The sequence below is a fragment of the Cydia strobilella genome, chromosome 27, assembly GCF_947568885.1.
Source record: "Cydia strobilella chromosome 27, ilCydStro3.1, whole genome shotgun sequence".
NCBI classification, from domain to species: domain Eukaryota; kingdom Metazoa; phylum Arthropoda; class Insecta; order Lepidoptera; family Tortricidae; genus Cydia; species Cydia strobilella.
In genome coordinates this window covers 6,986,383-6,999,712 of record NC_086067.1, presented here as the reverse complement: position 1 = coordinate 6,999,712, position 13,330 = coordinate 6,986,383, and the positions used below count along the sequence as shown (strand labels likewise).

General features: G+C 37.5%; 1 protein-coding gene across 1 annotated transcript; it reads right to left on the bottom strand.

The window, feature by feature from the left end:
* Positions 1-5,203: 5,203 nt before the first annotated feature.
* LOC134753574 (vacuolar protein sorting-associated protein 37A-like) lies at positions 5,204-10,921 on the bottom strand. Its single transcript, XM_063689495.1, has 6 exons — positions 10,795-10,921; positions 10,312-10,647; positions 9,460-9,601; positions 8,967-9,160; positions 7,584-7,696; positions 5,204-5,394 (listed from the first exon to the last, which is right to left on the bottom strand). Exons 2-6 carry the CDS (start codon positions 10,626-10,628, stop codon positions 5,273-5,275), a joined length of 888 nt encoding a protein of 295 aa, XP_063545565.1. The 5' UTR covers positions 10,629-10,647; positions 10,795-10,921; the 3' UTR covers positions 5,204-5,272.
* Positions 10,922-13,330: the final 2,409 nt, after the last annotated feature.

The window sequence follows — 13,330 nt, the reverse complement described above, 5'->3', positions numbered from 1 at the left end:
TTATTATATCATAAATGCTATGTTACACTTACACTATAAGAATTATGATTTGTAGTGTAGTAAAAACTGTAATAGATGTCATATATTACAGAAAAAGTGACGAAGCCCTCCAGTGGTGAAGGCCGGATTCGAACCGGCGTCTTTAGCTGTCGCGGCTAACGCCATGAACCCCTAGGCCATCCCTGGACCACTGGAGCACCACTGGACCACTGGAGGGCTTCGTCACTTTTTCTTTAATATATGACATCTATTACAGTTTTTAATTTACATATAGTAGTGTGACTACTTAAAAAACACAAATCAAAATATTTAATAAAATAATTTGATTTGTTCCCAAACTTGTTTGTAGTGTAGTGTTTAGTTTGAAAATATATATTTATAATATGTATGCTAGTTTTAAGGTATCTAACTAACTTAATTTACTGTTACAGTAGTACAGTACAGCAGCACATTCGCACATTTATCGATATCGATAAACAGTAGGTACTGGAAGTGTCGAGCCCTAGTTGCTTTTTTTGTGTTGGCAGTATTGACATGTATTTGGTGTTGGCACAAAGTACGTTCCTAATTCGGTTCAGGGCTTGTTCGAGAGACTCTTAAAACGTAGTGTCTATTCTTTTCGGCATGAGGTATATATAATAAGTTGGTTTGGGCAAAAGGCAGATACTACATCGTGAATGTAGTGAATAAAACGTTTCCACCGTATTTTCACGGAAACTTACGAACGTCTCTTACTATTTCAGTCAGTCTCGGTACAAAAAGTACTGAGGTTGACTGAAGTACCATGAGAAATGCGAAAGCTTCCGAGATAATACTATGAGAAAGGATATTGCATCTGTACATTAATCGTTAATTAATTCTAGAATAATTATTTGTAAGTGTAAATAGTGTATTAATGCATAGTTATTTTCATCATGTTTTTTTTATAAATTAATTAAATATTATTCGCTATGTTTTTTTGGAAATATTTAGTAATTAATAAATTATAATTTTCTTACCTATATACTTATGTTATCCTTGAGAAATTACACCTTTTAATTTTGACGTGATTGTCTTATAAATCGATGAACACCGGTAGCATGCACGAAAAAGTGTCACGTTGTGGACAGATCTCCATGGTAACGTTGAGGACAGATCTCCATGGTAACGTTGAGGACAGATCTCCATGGTAACGTTACGGCCTTTTCATTCATGTTTTCTTATGACGTTATCACGCAAAATTATCGTCCGTAAGACGACTTTACGGACAACCATATGTGGTATTTTCTATAAAAAGGGACCTTATTGTCGATGGCGTTTACGCCATTATAAACGATGCTCAGCTATAAATACAATGCCGCGCGACGCTGTGCGGCGTAAGCGCCATTGACAATAAGGTCCCTTTTCATAGAAAATGCCCCATATTTTTATCAGTACAGTACTGTTTTAAGCGATGCGTCCATGGAATTGGTCATGGGGTGGTTATAGGGTTCATGGGCGTTTGCCAGAGTTGGGCGTTATTTAGATAATTTCTTATCTAGATAATTATTTCAAATAAATTTATTCGAAGATAAATTCAATCCCAAAAATAGTGCGTTAACAACTTTTTTATTTAGATAAATTATCTAGATGAAGATATCTAACCTCGTTTGTTATTGAAGTAAGCTTATAATAATAAATTTATATAGGACTAGCTTTTGCCTGCGACTTCGTCTGCGTGGACTTAGTAACCCCAGCTAGAGTAAGAATAGCGCCTGGAGAAAGTCTTATAGCAATCATTCAATTTGAACATAATATGCACACAAATATTAGGCAACTCATTAATTATCTCCAGTCCACCATGATTCCACCCCGCTTTTCACCCTCTTAAGGGATGATTTTCGGGATAAAAACTATCCTATGTCCTTCCCCGGGACTCAAACTATCTCTACGCCAAATTTCAACTAAATCGGTTCAGCGGTTTAAGCGTGAAGAGGTAACACACAGACAGACAGACTTTCGCATTTATAATATTAGTATGGATGTCACGTCGGGTCAATTCAATTCAATTATTTATTCATAAAATTTTACATTTTATACGTCCGTCGGTTTACGATTACACATTACATTACATATTAAATATACATTAAACAACTATTACTATTACAATCTAAATACTTATTTACAAAAAGAATTCGTCAATGGTGTACAATGCATATTTGACTAATTTTGTTTTCATTTGACGTACAAATGAAGCGTAACTCGGGGCCTGCTTTATTGCCGGAGGGATCTTATTATAAATCTTTGGACCAATGAAGTTAAGGCATTTTTTAGTTTTAGCCAGTCGTGTGTGTGTCAAGCTCAGGTCATGTCGCCGTCGCATGATGGAGCCGTGCGCATCAGCGTTGGTATGGAAGTGGTTAATATTACTTCTAACATACTTAGCCACTGACATTGTAATAATAAATTTATATACATGTCACGTCGAGTCAAACCGTCACACTGACACTGTAGGTTATTTTCATTTCATCATGCCCAACCACTTCTAATTCTACATGACTGTACTACTGACATTCATTTTTTTATTTAAAATCCCAACTAATTTATCTTGATAAAAATGCTGATCTAGATAATTTCAAAATAACAAATGACGGATTTAGTTATTTCAAATAAAAGATGATTTAGTTATCCTCCCGGTTATTCGTAAATAGATAATTTTTGCCCAACTGGCGTATGCTCAATTTGCTCGTGTCTGAGTGACCAAATATCAGCCCAAAGGTATTCAATTGAGTACCTACTCTTAACCCTTAAATGCATATTGTTGCCAAATGTATCCAAAGCATTGGACAGCTCACATTTTTCCTAGATCCTACATCCAAATAACTAAATAAAAACATTTTTTTCCAATTAAAAAATTAAAATTAAAAAATCATGCATTTAAGGGTTAAAAATACCTAAGTATCAACCACAGTATCAATTTTTCTTTTAGATTTCACACAAACACACACATCTCACTCCTTCCTCACAACAAGCTTACACACATACAAGTTCACACTTCACACTCCTCTTTTTCTTTTATCTTTATGTTTAATATAATTATGTAATATAACTGTAATGACCTTGAACCCTGCGATACAGGCCATGCCTAGTGCGGGGTTCACTGCAATGTGCCTGTTGCTGTGTTGTTTTAATTGATAAATAAAGATATTTTTTTTTTTTATTCTTCCGGTGATGCAACAGGAAAAAAAACGTGCAAATAAAATACATTAAAATACAGGTATCGTTTTATTGCACAATCCATGTTAAATACGTTATATAAATATAGGAAGAACAGCTTAACATAACCTAGAGAATACATACGTTACTACAGTACATAGAGTAACTTATACTAGAGCGGCACTGTCATAGTAAATTTTGTAACCCCAGTAAATTCACTGCCATCTATCGACACACTTTAAAACTAAAAATGAAGATTTATAAAAATACGATAGAATGTATTTAAATATGGATAAATGATTTTTTTTATTTGCATTAATTATTTTTATGATTTTGACCCATGTTCTTTCACTGATATGCCTTAAAATTGTTAAATAACAAACGAAACCGTCAACGCCATCTATACTACTGTAGGCCAAAACTAGTAGCGCCCTCTGAACGAGAATCAAATTTTCTTGGTTTTCGAGGCACGTTTTTTCCTTAGACTGTATCCATCTATTACGGAGTTATATCTATCTTTGCTACAGTATAACCAATAATTTATATATTTATAAGATGGATAGGGTCAAGGAGGGAACAGTGACTCGGCAAAAATAGCCGGGTACGGTGGCTCCCTCAACCTAATAGGGAATATTACGCGAAACTATGCGCAGGTGGCGCCACTACCAGAATCTGAGGACTATCGCGAAACAAGAAAATCGAAATTTCGTTATCTAACATCTCTGTCACTTGCATATTCGAGCGATAAAGAGGCAGGTAGCGAAATTTCGGATTCGCGTTTCCCGGTAGGTCCTCTGTAGACAAACCGCTTTGATGCATCAATGTCATATTTTATTATCTCTGAAAACTTGTCAAAAACCTGTTAAAGGTACAGTATGTATAAGTTACTCTATTGTTTACTAAACGGGCTAGTGCTGCACTCTGGTGGCAGAACGTTGCAGTAATATCCCCTATTCGAACATGAGAGATACATTCAGCAAATACAGCAGAAACATTCAGTAATCGAACAAATTCAAATAGACGAGCAATGGTTATTCTAACACGTAAGGGTACTACAGTGTATAGCGATATTTGGGCGACTTAGCCACTATAACATTTAAAACACTTAACTTTCAACGTTTTAACTTAGTGTCTAAGTGTTAGTCACACAAATCTCTGTTTTGACATTTTGCTGGGACGTCAGTTAGCCGCGACCACGACCAGTGAAACCTGTGTCGAAACGTCGGTAAATAAAGACCCGATTGTAAATGTGATTTAATATGACTGAGCCATTGAGCCACTGTTCCCGCTTTGACCCTAAATTCAAAGACACTTTTGCTTCGAATGTCACTGCTAATTTACTTAGGCAGCGCTTTAATGTGTATTTTTTTGGGCAGTTACGTAAAAGTCTGTGACAACCCTACTGTTTTCTTATGCGGTGTCGGCATTTACGTGATTTACGCAAACATCAAAGGCGTCGGTACACTGTTACTGTTTACACTGTGCCCCAGTTATGGTACATGGTCACATTTGCATTGCTCACCGTTGGGGGTCATCCATTAATTACGTCACACGAATTTTTTTGTTTTTTTGACCCCTCCCCCTTGTCACATTTGGCAAACCCCGCCCCCCCCTGGTGTGACGTCACATTTTTTTAATTAAACCGGTAGATTATGTATTATCAATATTTTATCAAAATATTATTGACAAAAGAAATATTAATATTTTTATAACCCAAAACGGATTGGGAAAGAAAATTAAACGATTAAAAACGATTATCGTTTCAAAAACTTGTTATTTAACTGTACAGTGAATAACATAATTTTAAGATTTAAGATAATTTAATTTAATTTAAGATAATTTTGGTAAACCTTGTACTTAATGGAAGAGCGGAGCCTTCTGGCACAAGTATCTTTTTACTTAAAAGAAGGTTCTTGTTTCGATCCTAGTTAAAACCTGTTGTGTACCCAATAAATCATTTTTCATTTTCATTTTCATTTTTCAAATAAGTAATTTCTTGACCCCCCCCCCCCCCCCCCGAAACGTGTGCTGTAACTAATGGATGACCCCTTATGGTACATGGTCACATTGGCATTCACCGTAGACGTTGTCAGCTGACCTAGGTGGCTCTGTGTAACTGCGCCAGCTGGTGCGCGAGTCTCTCCTCGCGCGCGCGCCGCGCCTGCCCTCGGGCGCGCGTTTCCGCGAATTGCGAGATGAAACTCTCCACTGGCATCTTGCCTGGTAAAAAAATATATAGGGTCATTGCGCTAGTTTAGACATAGACATAGACATAATTTATTGGTAATAAGGTATTACAGGTCACAATTTTTTGTTACCTATTTCTACACATCTTACATCTTTTATTTATATTACTTAAAAGACCTTAGTTTCAACCAGAAGAAACAATTATTGAAATCCCGTTTATCATGCTGAAGCAAGAAGCTACTGATTAAGGTGTACATCTGGAGTATAGCCCTTTATGGAAGTGAAACGTGGACAATGACCCTAAGAGATACTCGTAGAAAGAGAATGGAAGCATTTAAAATGTGGTGCTGGAGGCGAATGGAAGGCATTAGTTGGAGAAACAGGATAACGAATGAGGAGGTGCTAAGAAGAGTGAGTGAAAGAAGAGCTATTCTGAACACTATTGCAAATAGACGCGGAAAAATAATTGGACACTTAATACGACACGACTACTTCTTTAAAACTATCTTGGAGGGGCGGATAGGAAGGAAGCGGGATAGAGGAAAACCCAGACGCAGCTTTTTAGATCAAGTGAAAGAAAAAGTAGGGGTCGTGTCGTATCAAAAAGTCAAAGAGTTGGCGCGGGATAGGGAAAGCTGGAAGATACTCCACCGACAAGAGAATAACTCTTAAGTTAATGATGATGACCTTAGTTTAGTTCATTTTACCTTACCTTAGTTTAGTTTAGTTTATAGTCTGGTAAACCTTTGGTCACTAGAATAAGGCTACAAATTAGTCAACTTCCATACAAAATTGGAGTTTTGCGCCTTTTTCTACTGACAAAGAGCTTAAGAGCTAGTTCCTTGCACATATGAACAGCTGCCAGACGCCTGGATGACGGTACGGTGAATGTATATACTTATTTTAAGATTAGAAAAAAAAGTTAACAATCTTGACGTGTATCTTTATTTAAACATTTTTTTCAAAAATAAGTCACAGGTCACAGCAAATATGTAACAATTATAATCATTTGTGACATTTTCAATCAAAAAGGGTACTTATTGTCGGTTGTCAATAAGGCGCTATTTCTATACAGCTTCAATTTGAAATCAACCTTATTGACAAACGACAATGTGGTACCTTTTGGTTGAAAATGTCACATTTACTTTCTTTTGCTTTCATAAGTAATAGTTACTATTTTATTAAAACCGTTTTTCAATAAACAGACACGTCAAGATTTGACCCATTTTGTAACGCTAAAAAAAATCGGGGACATTTGGTGAACCACCTTAAGGGCAAAAATCGTTTAAACGTCTTGCAGGCGGTCAGGCGATATCATAAAAGTGATGACCAATAGCATGGCACTAAAAATGTGGGTGTTGAATAATAAAGGTTAGCCCAGGTAAAGTTTATTGCCGTCCATTGTCTTTGTGACGGACGGCATTTGCAAACTAAGATAAGGTATCCAAAATGCATCCTAATTGAAATTGCAGATAATATATTTAATTTGCTACTTGCGAAATATCACTTATCTTTACGGGGAGGCGAAGCTTAGCCTAAACAACAACAAGTAATAAACCGTCCTTACTACCTATTGTGTGTCTCATTGCCTGTTTTTCCCCTTTTCATTTTTTTTTTTTTTTAATCCTTGTTTAAAGAGCTTTGTCACTTTTGTGACGATGTCGCTCTGTGCGTATACAAAAATGTGACTATCTTCTATTTAGTCCAAGCGCAACAAGTTTGTATAAACATTTTGCATCCTCAGATAGTGGGTGCCCCAAAATTTGGTTGCAACCCCCAACTTCAAATAAGGTTACGTTCATATCCTTTCTCTCACTTTCGTTTCGGACACACTCCATGATGACATGGTATGCATCCTCCAAAATGTCACATTCGTCACAGTTTGGCGACGGCACCTTTTTCATTAGATACGCAAATTTATTTAATGGGATGTGTCCGGAACGTAGTCTAAATGCTAAAACTAGTTCGCGTCGACCCATGGACGAGTCCTCAAACCATTCGTTCTATTCATTATTAACATAAAAAATCCTAAATGCATCGTAATTGGTTATATCTATGGGAGGCGGAGTTTAGCTCGCTCGTAAGGATCGAGGTAAAATTTTTCTGAAGTGGTTCACCGGGAATGTCCCCGATTGTACCTAAAGGTAGTCGCTCTCCGTAGATAATATTTCTTTAAACTTGCCTATCTCTATCCTCTGTATAAGTCTGTCTTTGTTGCTCACCTAGTAGGAACTGTTCAGCGATGGCTTCGGCATCCTCGTCTGCCTTCAAAGCGGCCGCCTTTAGGCAATCCCTGATGCGGTGTGGGTCATACTCTTCTGATAATTTCTGATGTCTGCCACACAAACAAATAAATATAAGTTTTTGGCAAAAATTTCATTTTCATTTCGCTGACTGTACTTTTCTTCTTACAGGCGCCTAATTGGGACAATTTGAAAAACCCCAAGCACAATTAGGTTGCGTTGTTTTATCTGAGTTCCTATGGCCACCTGTGGTGTCCATCATCAGATCAGCTCGATGGTACCATTACATTGCATTGTCACCCGACTTATGTATGCGAAGTATTAGCGCAATCGAATACCGCCACCAAACCGTTTCACAGTTTGGCGAAACATTAGATTAAGGTTTAAGGTAATATAATTACCTTAAACCTATGTTGTAATTCTTGTTAAATTTTCAATTTTTTTTTTTTAAAATCTGGTTTTTAATGAGGCTTTTTGGAGAACAAGCTTTATCAAGGGGTGTTGGAATCTGGTACAGAACAATTCAAGATAGACCCTTGTGGATACCCTGGTTTGATTCTGCCAACCTCTCTAGAAAAGTGTTAGTCTCAGCTTTCCGAGTCCGGTCCGGACACATCCCTACAAACAAATTTCTGTGCATGATGGGTGTTAAATCGTCACCACTGTGTGCAAACTGTCAGAAGACTGATGACTTGTCTCACGTGTTGTTGGAATGCGTCCGGAATTCGGACTTGAGAAAAAGAATTTTTGGTAGTCTGGGCTCCATGCACAATGGACAGATCAATTGTTGGTTGGCAGAGCCTATATCGGACAAAGCAATCAGTGTTTACCACTTTATTGACCTCTCCCTTGAGTAGGGAACTATGATAGCACCCATGAGGCTGACATGTTCACCTAGAGTGTCCAAAGCCTCCATAAAAACCAGATTAAAAAAAAAAAAAAAAAAAAAAAAATGAGGCTTTGTACACTCTAGATGAACATGTCAGCCTCATGGGTGCTTTCATAGTTCCCTACTCAAGGGAGAGGTCAATAAAGTAGTAAACGCTGATTGCTTTGTCTGATATAGGCTCTGCCAACCAACAATTGATCTGTCCTATTGTGCATGGAGCCCAGACTACCAAAAATTATTTTTCTCAAATCCGAATTCCGGACGCATGAGACAAATCATCAGTCTTCTGACAGTTTACACACAGTGGTGATGATTATACACCCATCATACACAGAAACTTGTTTGTAGGGATGTTTCCGGACCGGACTCTGAAAGCTGAGACTAACACTTTTCTAGAGAGGTTTGCGGAACCTGGACCCGGCTTAAAAGCTTGTAAAATTATACTTCTCCAGTTATGTTCATGTTATCCTCACCTAGTATGAAGCTCCTCATAATTTATCTTCATCTGCACCAGTGCGGATATCCGGTCCACGACATCAGTCTTCATCTCATCAAGTCTCTGCTGTTCTGCAATATTGTCTCGGGCTATCCTCTCGATGCTCAACATGAGTTCCTCTGTCTCCAGGTTCAGTGCCAGGAGTTGGGGCGTGGTTTCTAGAAGTTTGTCCTGTGAGATGAGATTTTGAGTGAAGTTAAGAAAACACTGTGTATGACATGACAAAGAAAATACATAAAAATACATTAGGCTCAAAAGCGATCTTTTCCATAGTATATTTAAGGCGATATAATCCCTGATAGGAATTTTTTATCCACATTATAGATTAGAAATATGTCAGTCAAAGTCAGTCTGGTCGGGGGTGGATCGCCATGTAGAATATTTGCGATCCCAGCGCCAGGAATCACAGTGTGGGGTTAGTGAGTAGGCTCGTCCCTCTCGTCCCCTCCAAAATGGGTGCGCAAGATTACCTGCAAGTCTGGGTTCTCCAGGATCTCATGCAGCTCCTCAATGGTCAACTCTCCAAGCTCCGGAAACAGGAGGGAGTGTGATGTGTGCGCGGGGCTGCTCTGTGAGGGCTCTTCTTCTACTGGCAGAGCCTTTTGGAGCTCCCTGTGTGGGTGGAACAATAAAATCAGATTTTTTCGATTTAAGGTATTATTTAAGGTGCGTTGGGGTAAGATTGAAAGGGTTTTTCATAAGGGGTAAGATAAAAAGCTGCCCGTATAATTCGGTATTTAAAGTTGATTCAGAATCAGAATCAAATGTTTATTCGTGATAAACTTAAAACTAAAATTACATACAGAAGTATAACTAAAACTATAGGAATTTATAAAATAGGTAGGAGTTAAAGTTTAACACGAAAATGGTCTCGCCTCAGCATAATGCTGACCCGAAAGTCAGCGCTGATCTTCCGGCGGGACCATTTTGGCCCACGATCGCAGCCGTACGACACGGCCCAACCATAAGTTGAACGCAGCCTTTGCAGCAGCGACCAGAGCCATCTTGTCTACTGTCTATGGCAGTACTTGACAATGTCATTATTGACAACAACATGATATAATGAAGCATTAAGGGCGGCTATTCATCTTACCCCTCATGAAAAACCCTTCCAATCTTACCTCAATACACTTTACTGTTTTAACAATTAAAGCTTGATTAGTTTGTTTTTTTTTCTCGCAAGTGTGTTAAAAACGTCATATGAAACACTTGTGGTGTGGCACAATATCGCCTCTTAATGACCATCATAGCACACTTGTATCATATTGAAATATAAATAAATAATAATAATAGTTTGTCATAGATCAGTAATATGTACTTACCTAATAACAGCATGCACCACTCTCCCCAAATCGGAATGCACAGTAAACTGAATCAGCCCCGGAGCCCCGACCACTTGACTTGAATGCTCCGCAACCCAAGGATGCGACACCGGAGGATTAACCAATATAACTGGCTTTTCATTAGGAAACTCCGGCCCTAATATCACGTTCAAGCTGAAATTCTTCCCATTAATAGTGAAATCAACTTTATACTCCGTATTTTCAGTCACTTCTTGTACGTTGTCATTGAATATTTTTAAAGTATCAATTTGCCGTTTACGAACGTCTTGTTCATTGTAATATTGCCGTGGCAGCATTGCTGCTACCTTATAATACCTGAGAAACAACGTATGTTACAAATTAGGGGCATTTATGTACAAAAACGACGAGAAACAACGCTTATAGTACTTATTAATAAGAAGTCGTGTCATTGTAACTCATTTTATATCCTAAAATTGTTTTTGATTTCGATATGTCTCTTACCAAGTTATGTATTGTTATTTAGACCTATTTTTTTATGAAACTGGAGCAAGTAGCTGCGTTTTTGGAGAATGCGGACTGAGATCAATAAAAATAATAAACAGCGAACATGTCAGATGAGGATGACAGGGCCACAGGGGACATTGACATTGATGTCATTGATTGACAGGCGTTCGGATTTCCTACTTAGTACTACTGATAAAAATATACCGATTCGATCATTTTCATTATATAGTTGGTCAAGCAAATCCTGTCAGTAGAAAAAGGCGCGAAATTCAAATTTTATATGGGACGATATCCCTTCGCGCCTACATTTTTTAAATTTGCCGCCTTTTTCTACTGTCAAGATTTGCTTGACTAACTATAATATAATATTTAAGTATTATAACAAACTAAAATATTACATCCGCCTATTTGATCGACTTTCTTTTGTTGTTTATTGTATTTATTTTTTACAAACATAAAAATATCAGAAAGTATAAGAAGGTTCTATTTAGAAGTTTTTAGGGTTCCGTACCCAACGGGTAAAAACGGGACCCTATTACTAAGACTCCGCTGTCCGTCCGTCTGTCAGTCACCTGGCTGTATCTCATGAACCGTGATAGCTAGACAGTTGAAATTTTCACAGATGATGTATTTCTGTTGCCGCTATAACAACAAATACTAAAAACAGAATAATATAAATATTTAAATAGGGCTCCCATACAACAAACGTGATTTTTTTTGCTGTTTTTTCCGTAATGGTACGGAACCCTTCGTGCGCGAGTCCGACTCGCACTTGGCTGGTTTTTAATAATTTTATTTAGACGGGACAATGAAATTGGCAATTTGAGTATCCACATTGATCCACATCCACACGTACACAATTTCATAGAGGGATCGGCGAGCTAATGTAGTTTTAATTTTTGCGCCGTACCACACAATTAAATGACCAATTTAATCAGATTGGAGTAAATACTTGTCCCGTCTCTGGAAACGACGTAATTAAAAACCACAAAACTTATACGTACCGGGTCGAACGTTGGTCCCAATGAGACAGTTCATTAATAGTTATTGGTTTTACAAGGGGGCAAAGTTGTTGTTTAAGCGCCCGTGCTAATATTAATACCCAAGCAAGCGAAAGATCCTAAAACCATGAATCTAGTATAACTGGATCGGTCATGAGGAGTGGGGGAAAATGACCGAACGGGATAGTCTTATGTATCTTTCAGTAGGAGTAGCAGAGAAAGCGCTGTTATTGTTTGTCCTTGTCATAGTTTCACTTTTCCACCGCTGCCACAACCGAGGTTGTGGCAAACAAATAAGTACGTGACATGTCATGTTTGTTCGTTGCTTGTTTAATTATCGTTGTTTTGTATGAAATTGTGCTTTTTCTTATTAAATATAGTGATGGTTAGCGTTTTGAATGCTTGAACTTAAAATAAAATAAAATACTGGTGAATTGTTCTGTAATCGGCTGTAATAGCCGCTCTGAGCAAAAATATGAGATCATAACCTTTCACACGTAAGTACGGTATTTTACACCTTCCTCTTAACGCAATATGTGAGAATAACATCGTAAAATTACGTTACACTCAAAGCAATGTAGAATCAAACGATTTCAATAAAAATATCACAATTATTTACGCAAATTAACAAAAATTATTTGTAAAATTATCCGCCCAAATTACGTAGGTAGGTAGGAGTCTGAGGTCAGCCATTTTTAAACTTCTTCTTAATTTAGCTGCATAACAATCATGTTAGGGATACCAGATGAAAATATCATAATTTTATGGGTAATTTTGACCTCGAAGTTTTTTCGTACTTCTAATTCCAAAAAACAAATGTTGTGAAGATTAAATGTGGTGTACATTAATTGGTGTGATTGAGATTTGTGATTTCTTTAAATTAAAACCCATAATACATTTTATTTACTAAACATGTTTAGTTTTGTACCACCTTCGCGAATTATAGGAGGTATTTCATTGTTTATACGCCTAAAAAGAACGGCCCATTGACATTTTATTTAACAATTTTTTAATACCGTCAAACAAGCTAACTTTGCCTCCAGGGTAATCGTCCCAACGTGATATCAAATATTGGGGTAATTTTTACCAATATGGTATCCCCACGTTTATGACGTCATCTATGTCTATCCCTTACGGGCGCACGCGTATAGCTGGTCTATGTAATGCTAGGTCTATGCCTAAAACTGAACCACGAGCGTAGCGAGTGGTGCGAAAAATGGAAACTTGAGCGTTGCGAGGGTTTCAATCCACGAGGGTTAAACAAATTTTGCCCCCGAGTGAAACAAAATTTTTCACCACACCAACCCGAAGAAAATAACGGTTGTCCCAATAAGGACGCAAGATTTCAATTTGCCGCCATTTTTGTATTTTAGTGCTGGCAACCCTAAAAAAAACTATTTGACAGCTGAATGTTTAGGGTTTGTAAAAATGGCGGGTTATACGAAAGATCAACGCGTTTTTATTATTGAACAATATTTCAAAAGCAATTTCAAAAAGTTTGGCGGGTACGGTTCGAAAATTTCTAGTCGTGT

Bases quoted from the DNA above. Each gene is read 5' to 3' on its own strand.
- LOC134753574 (XM_063689495.1), bottom strand. From the start codon at position 10,628: ATGCTGCCACGGCAATATTACAATGAACAAGACGTTCGTAAACGGCAA. The intron at 9,602-10,311 runs GTAAGTACATAT...CCACCCACACAG, and splicing joins GTGGTGCATGCTGTTATTAG to GGAGCTCCAAAAGGCTCTGC. The intron at 9,161-9,459 runs GTAATCTTGCGC...CTCATCTCACAG, and splicing joins TGGAGAACCCAGACTTGCAG to GACAAACTTCTAGAAACCAC.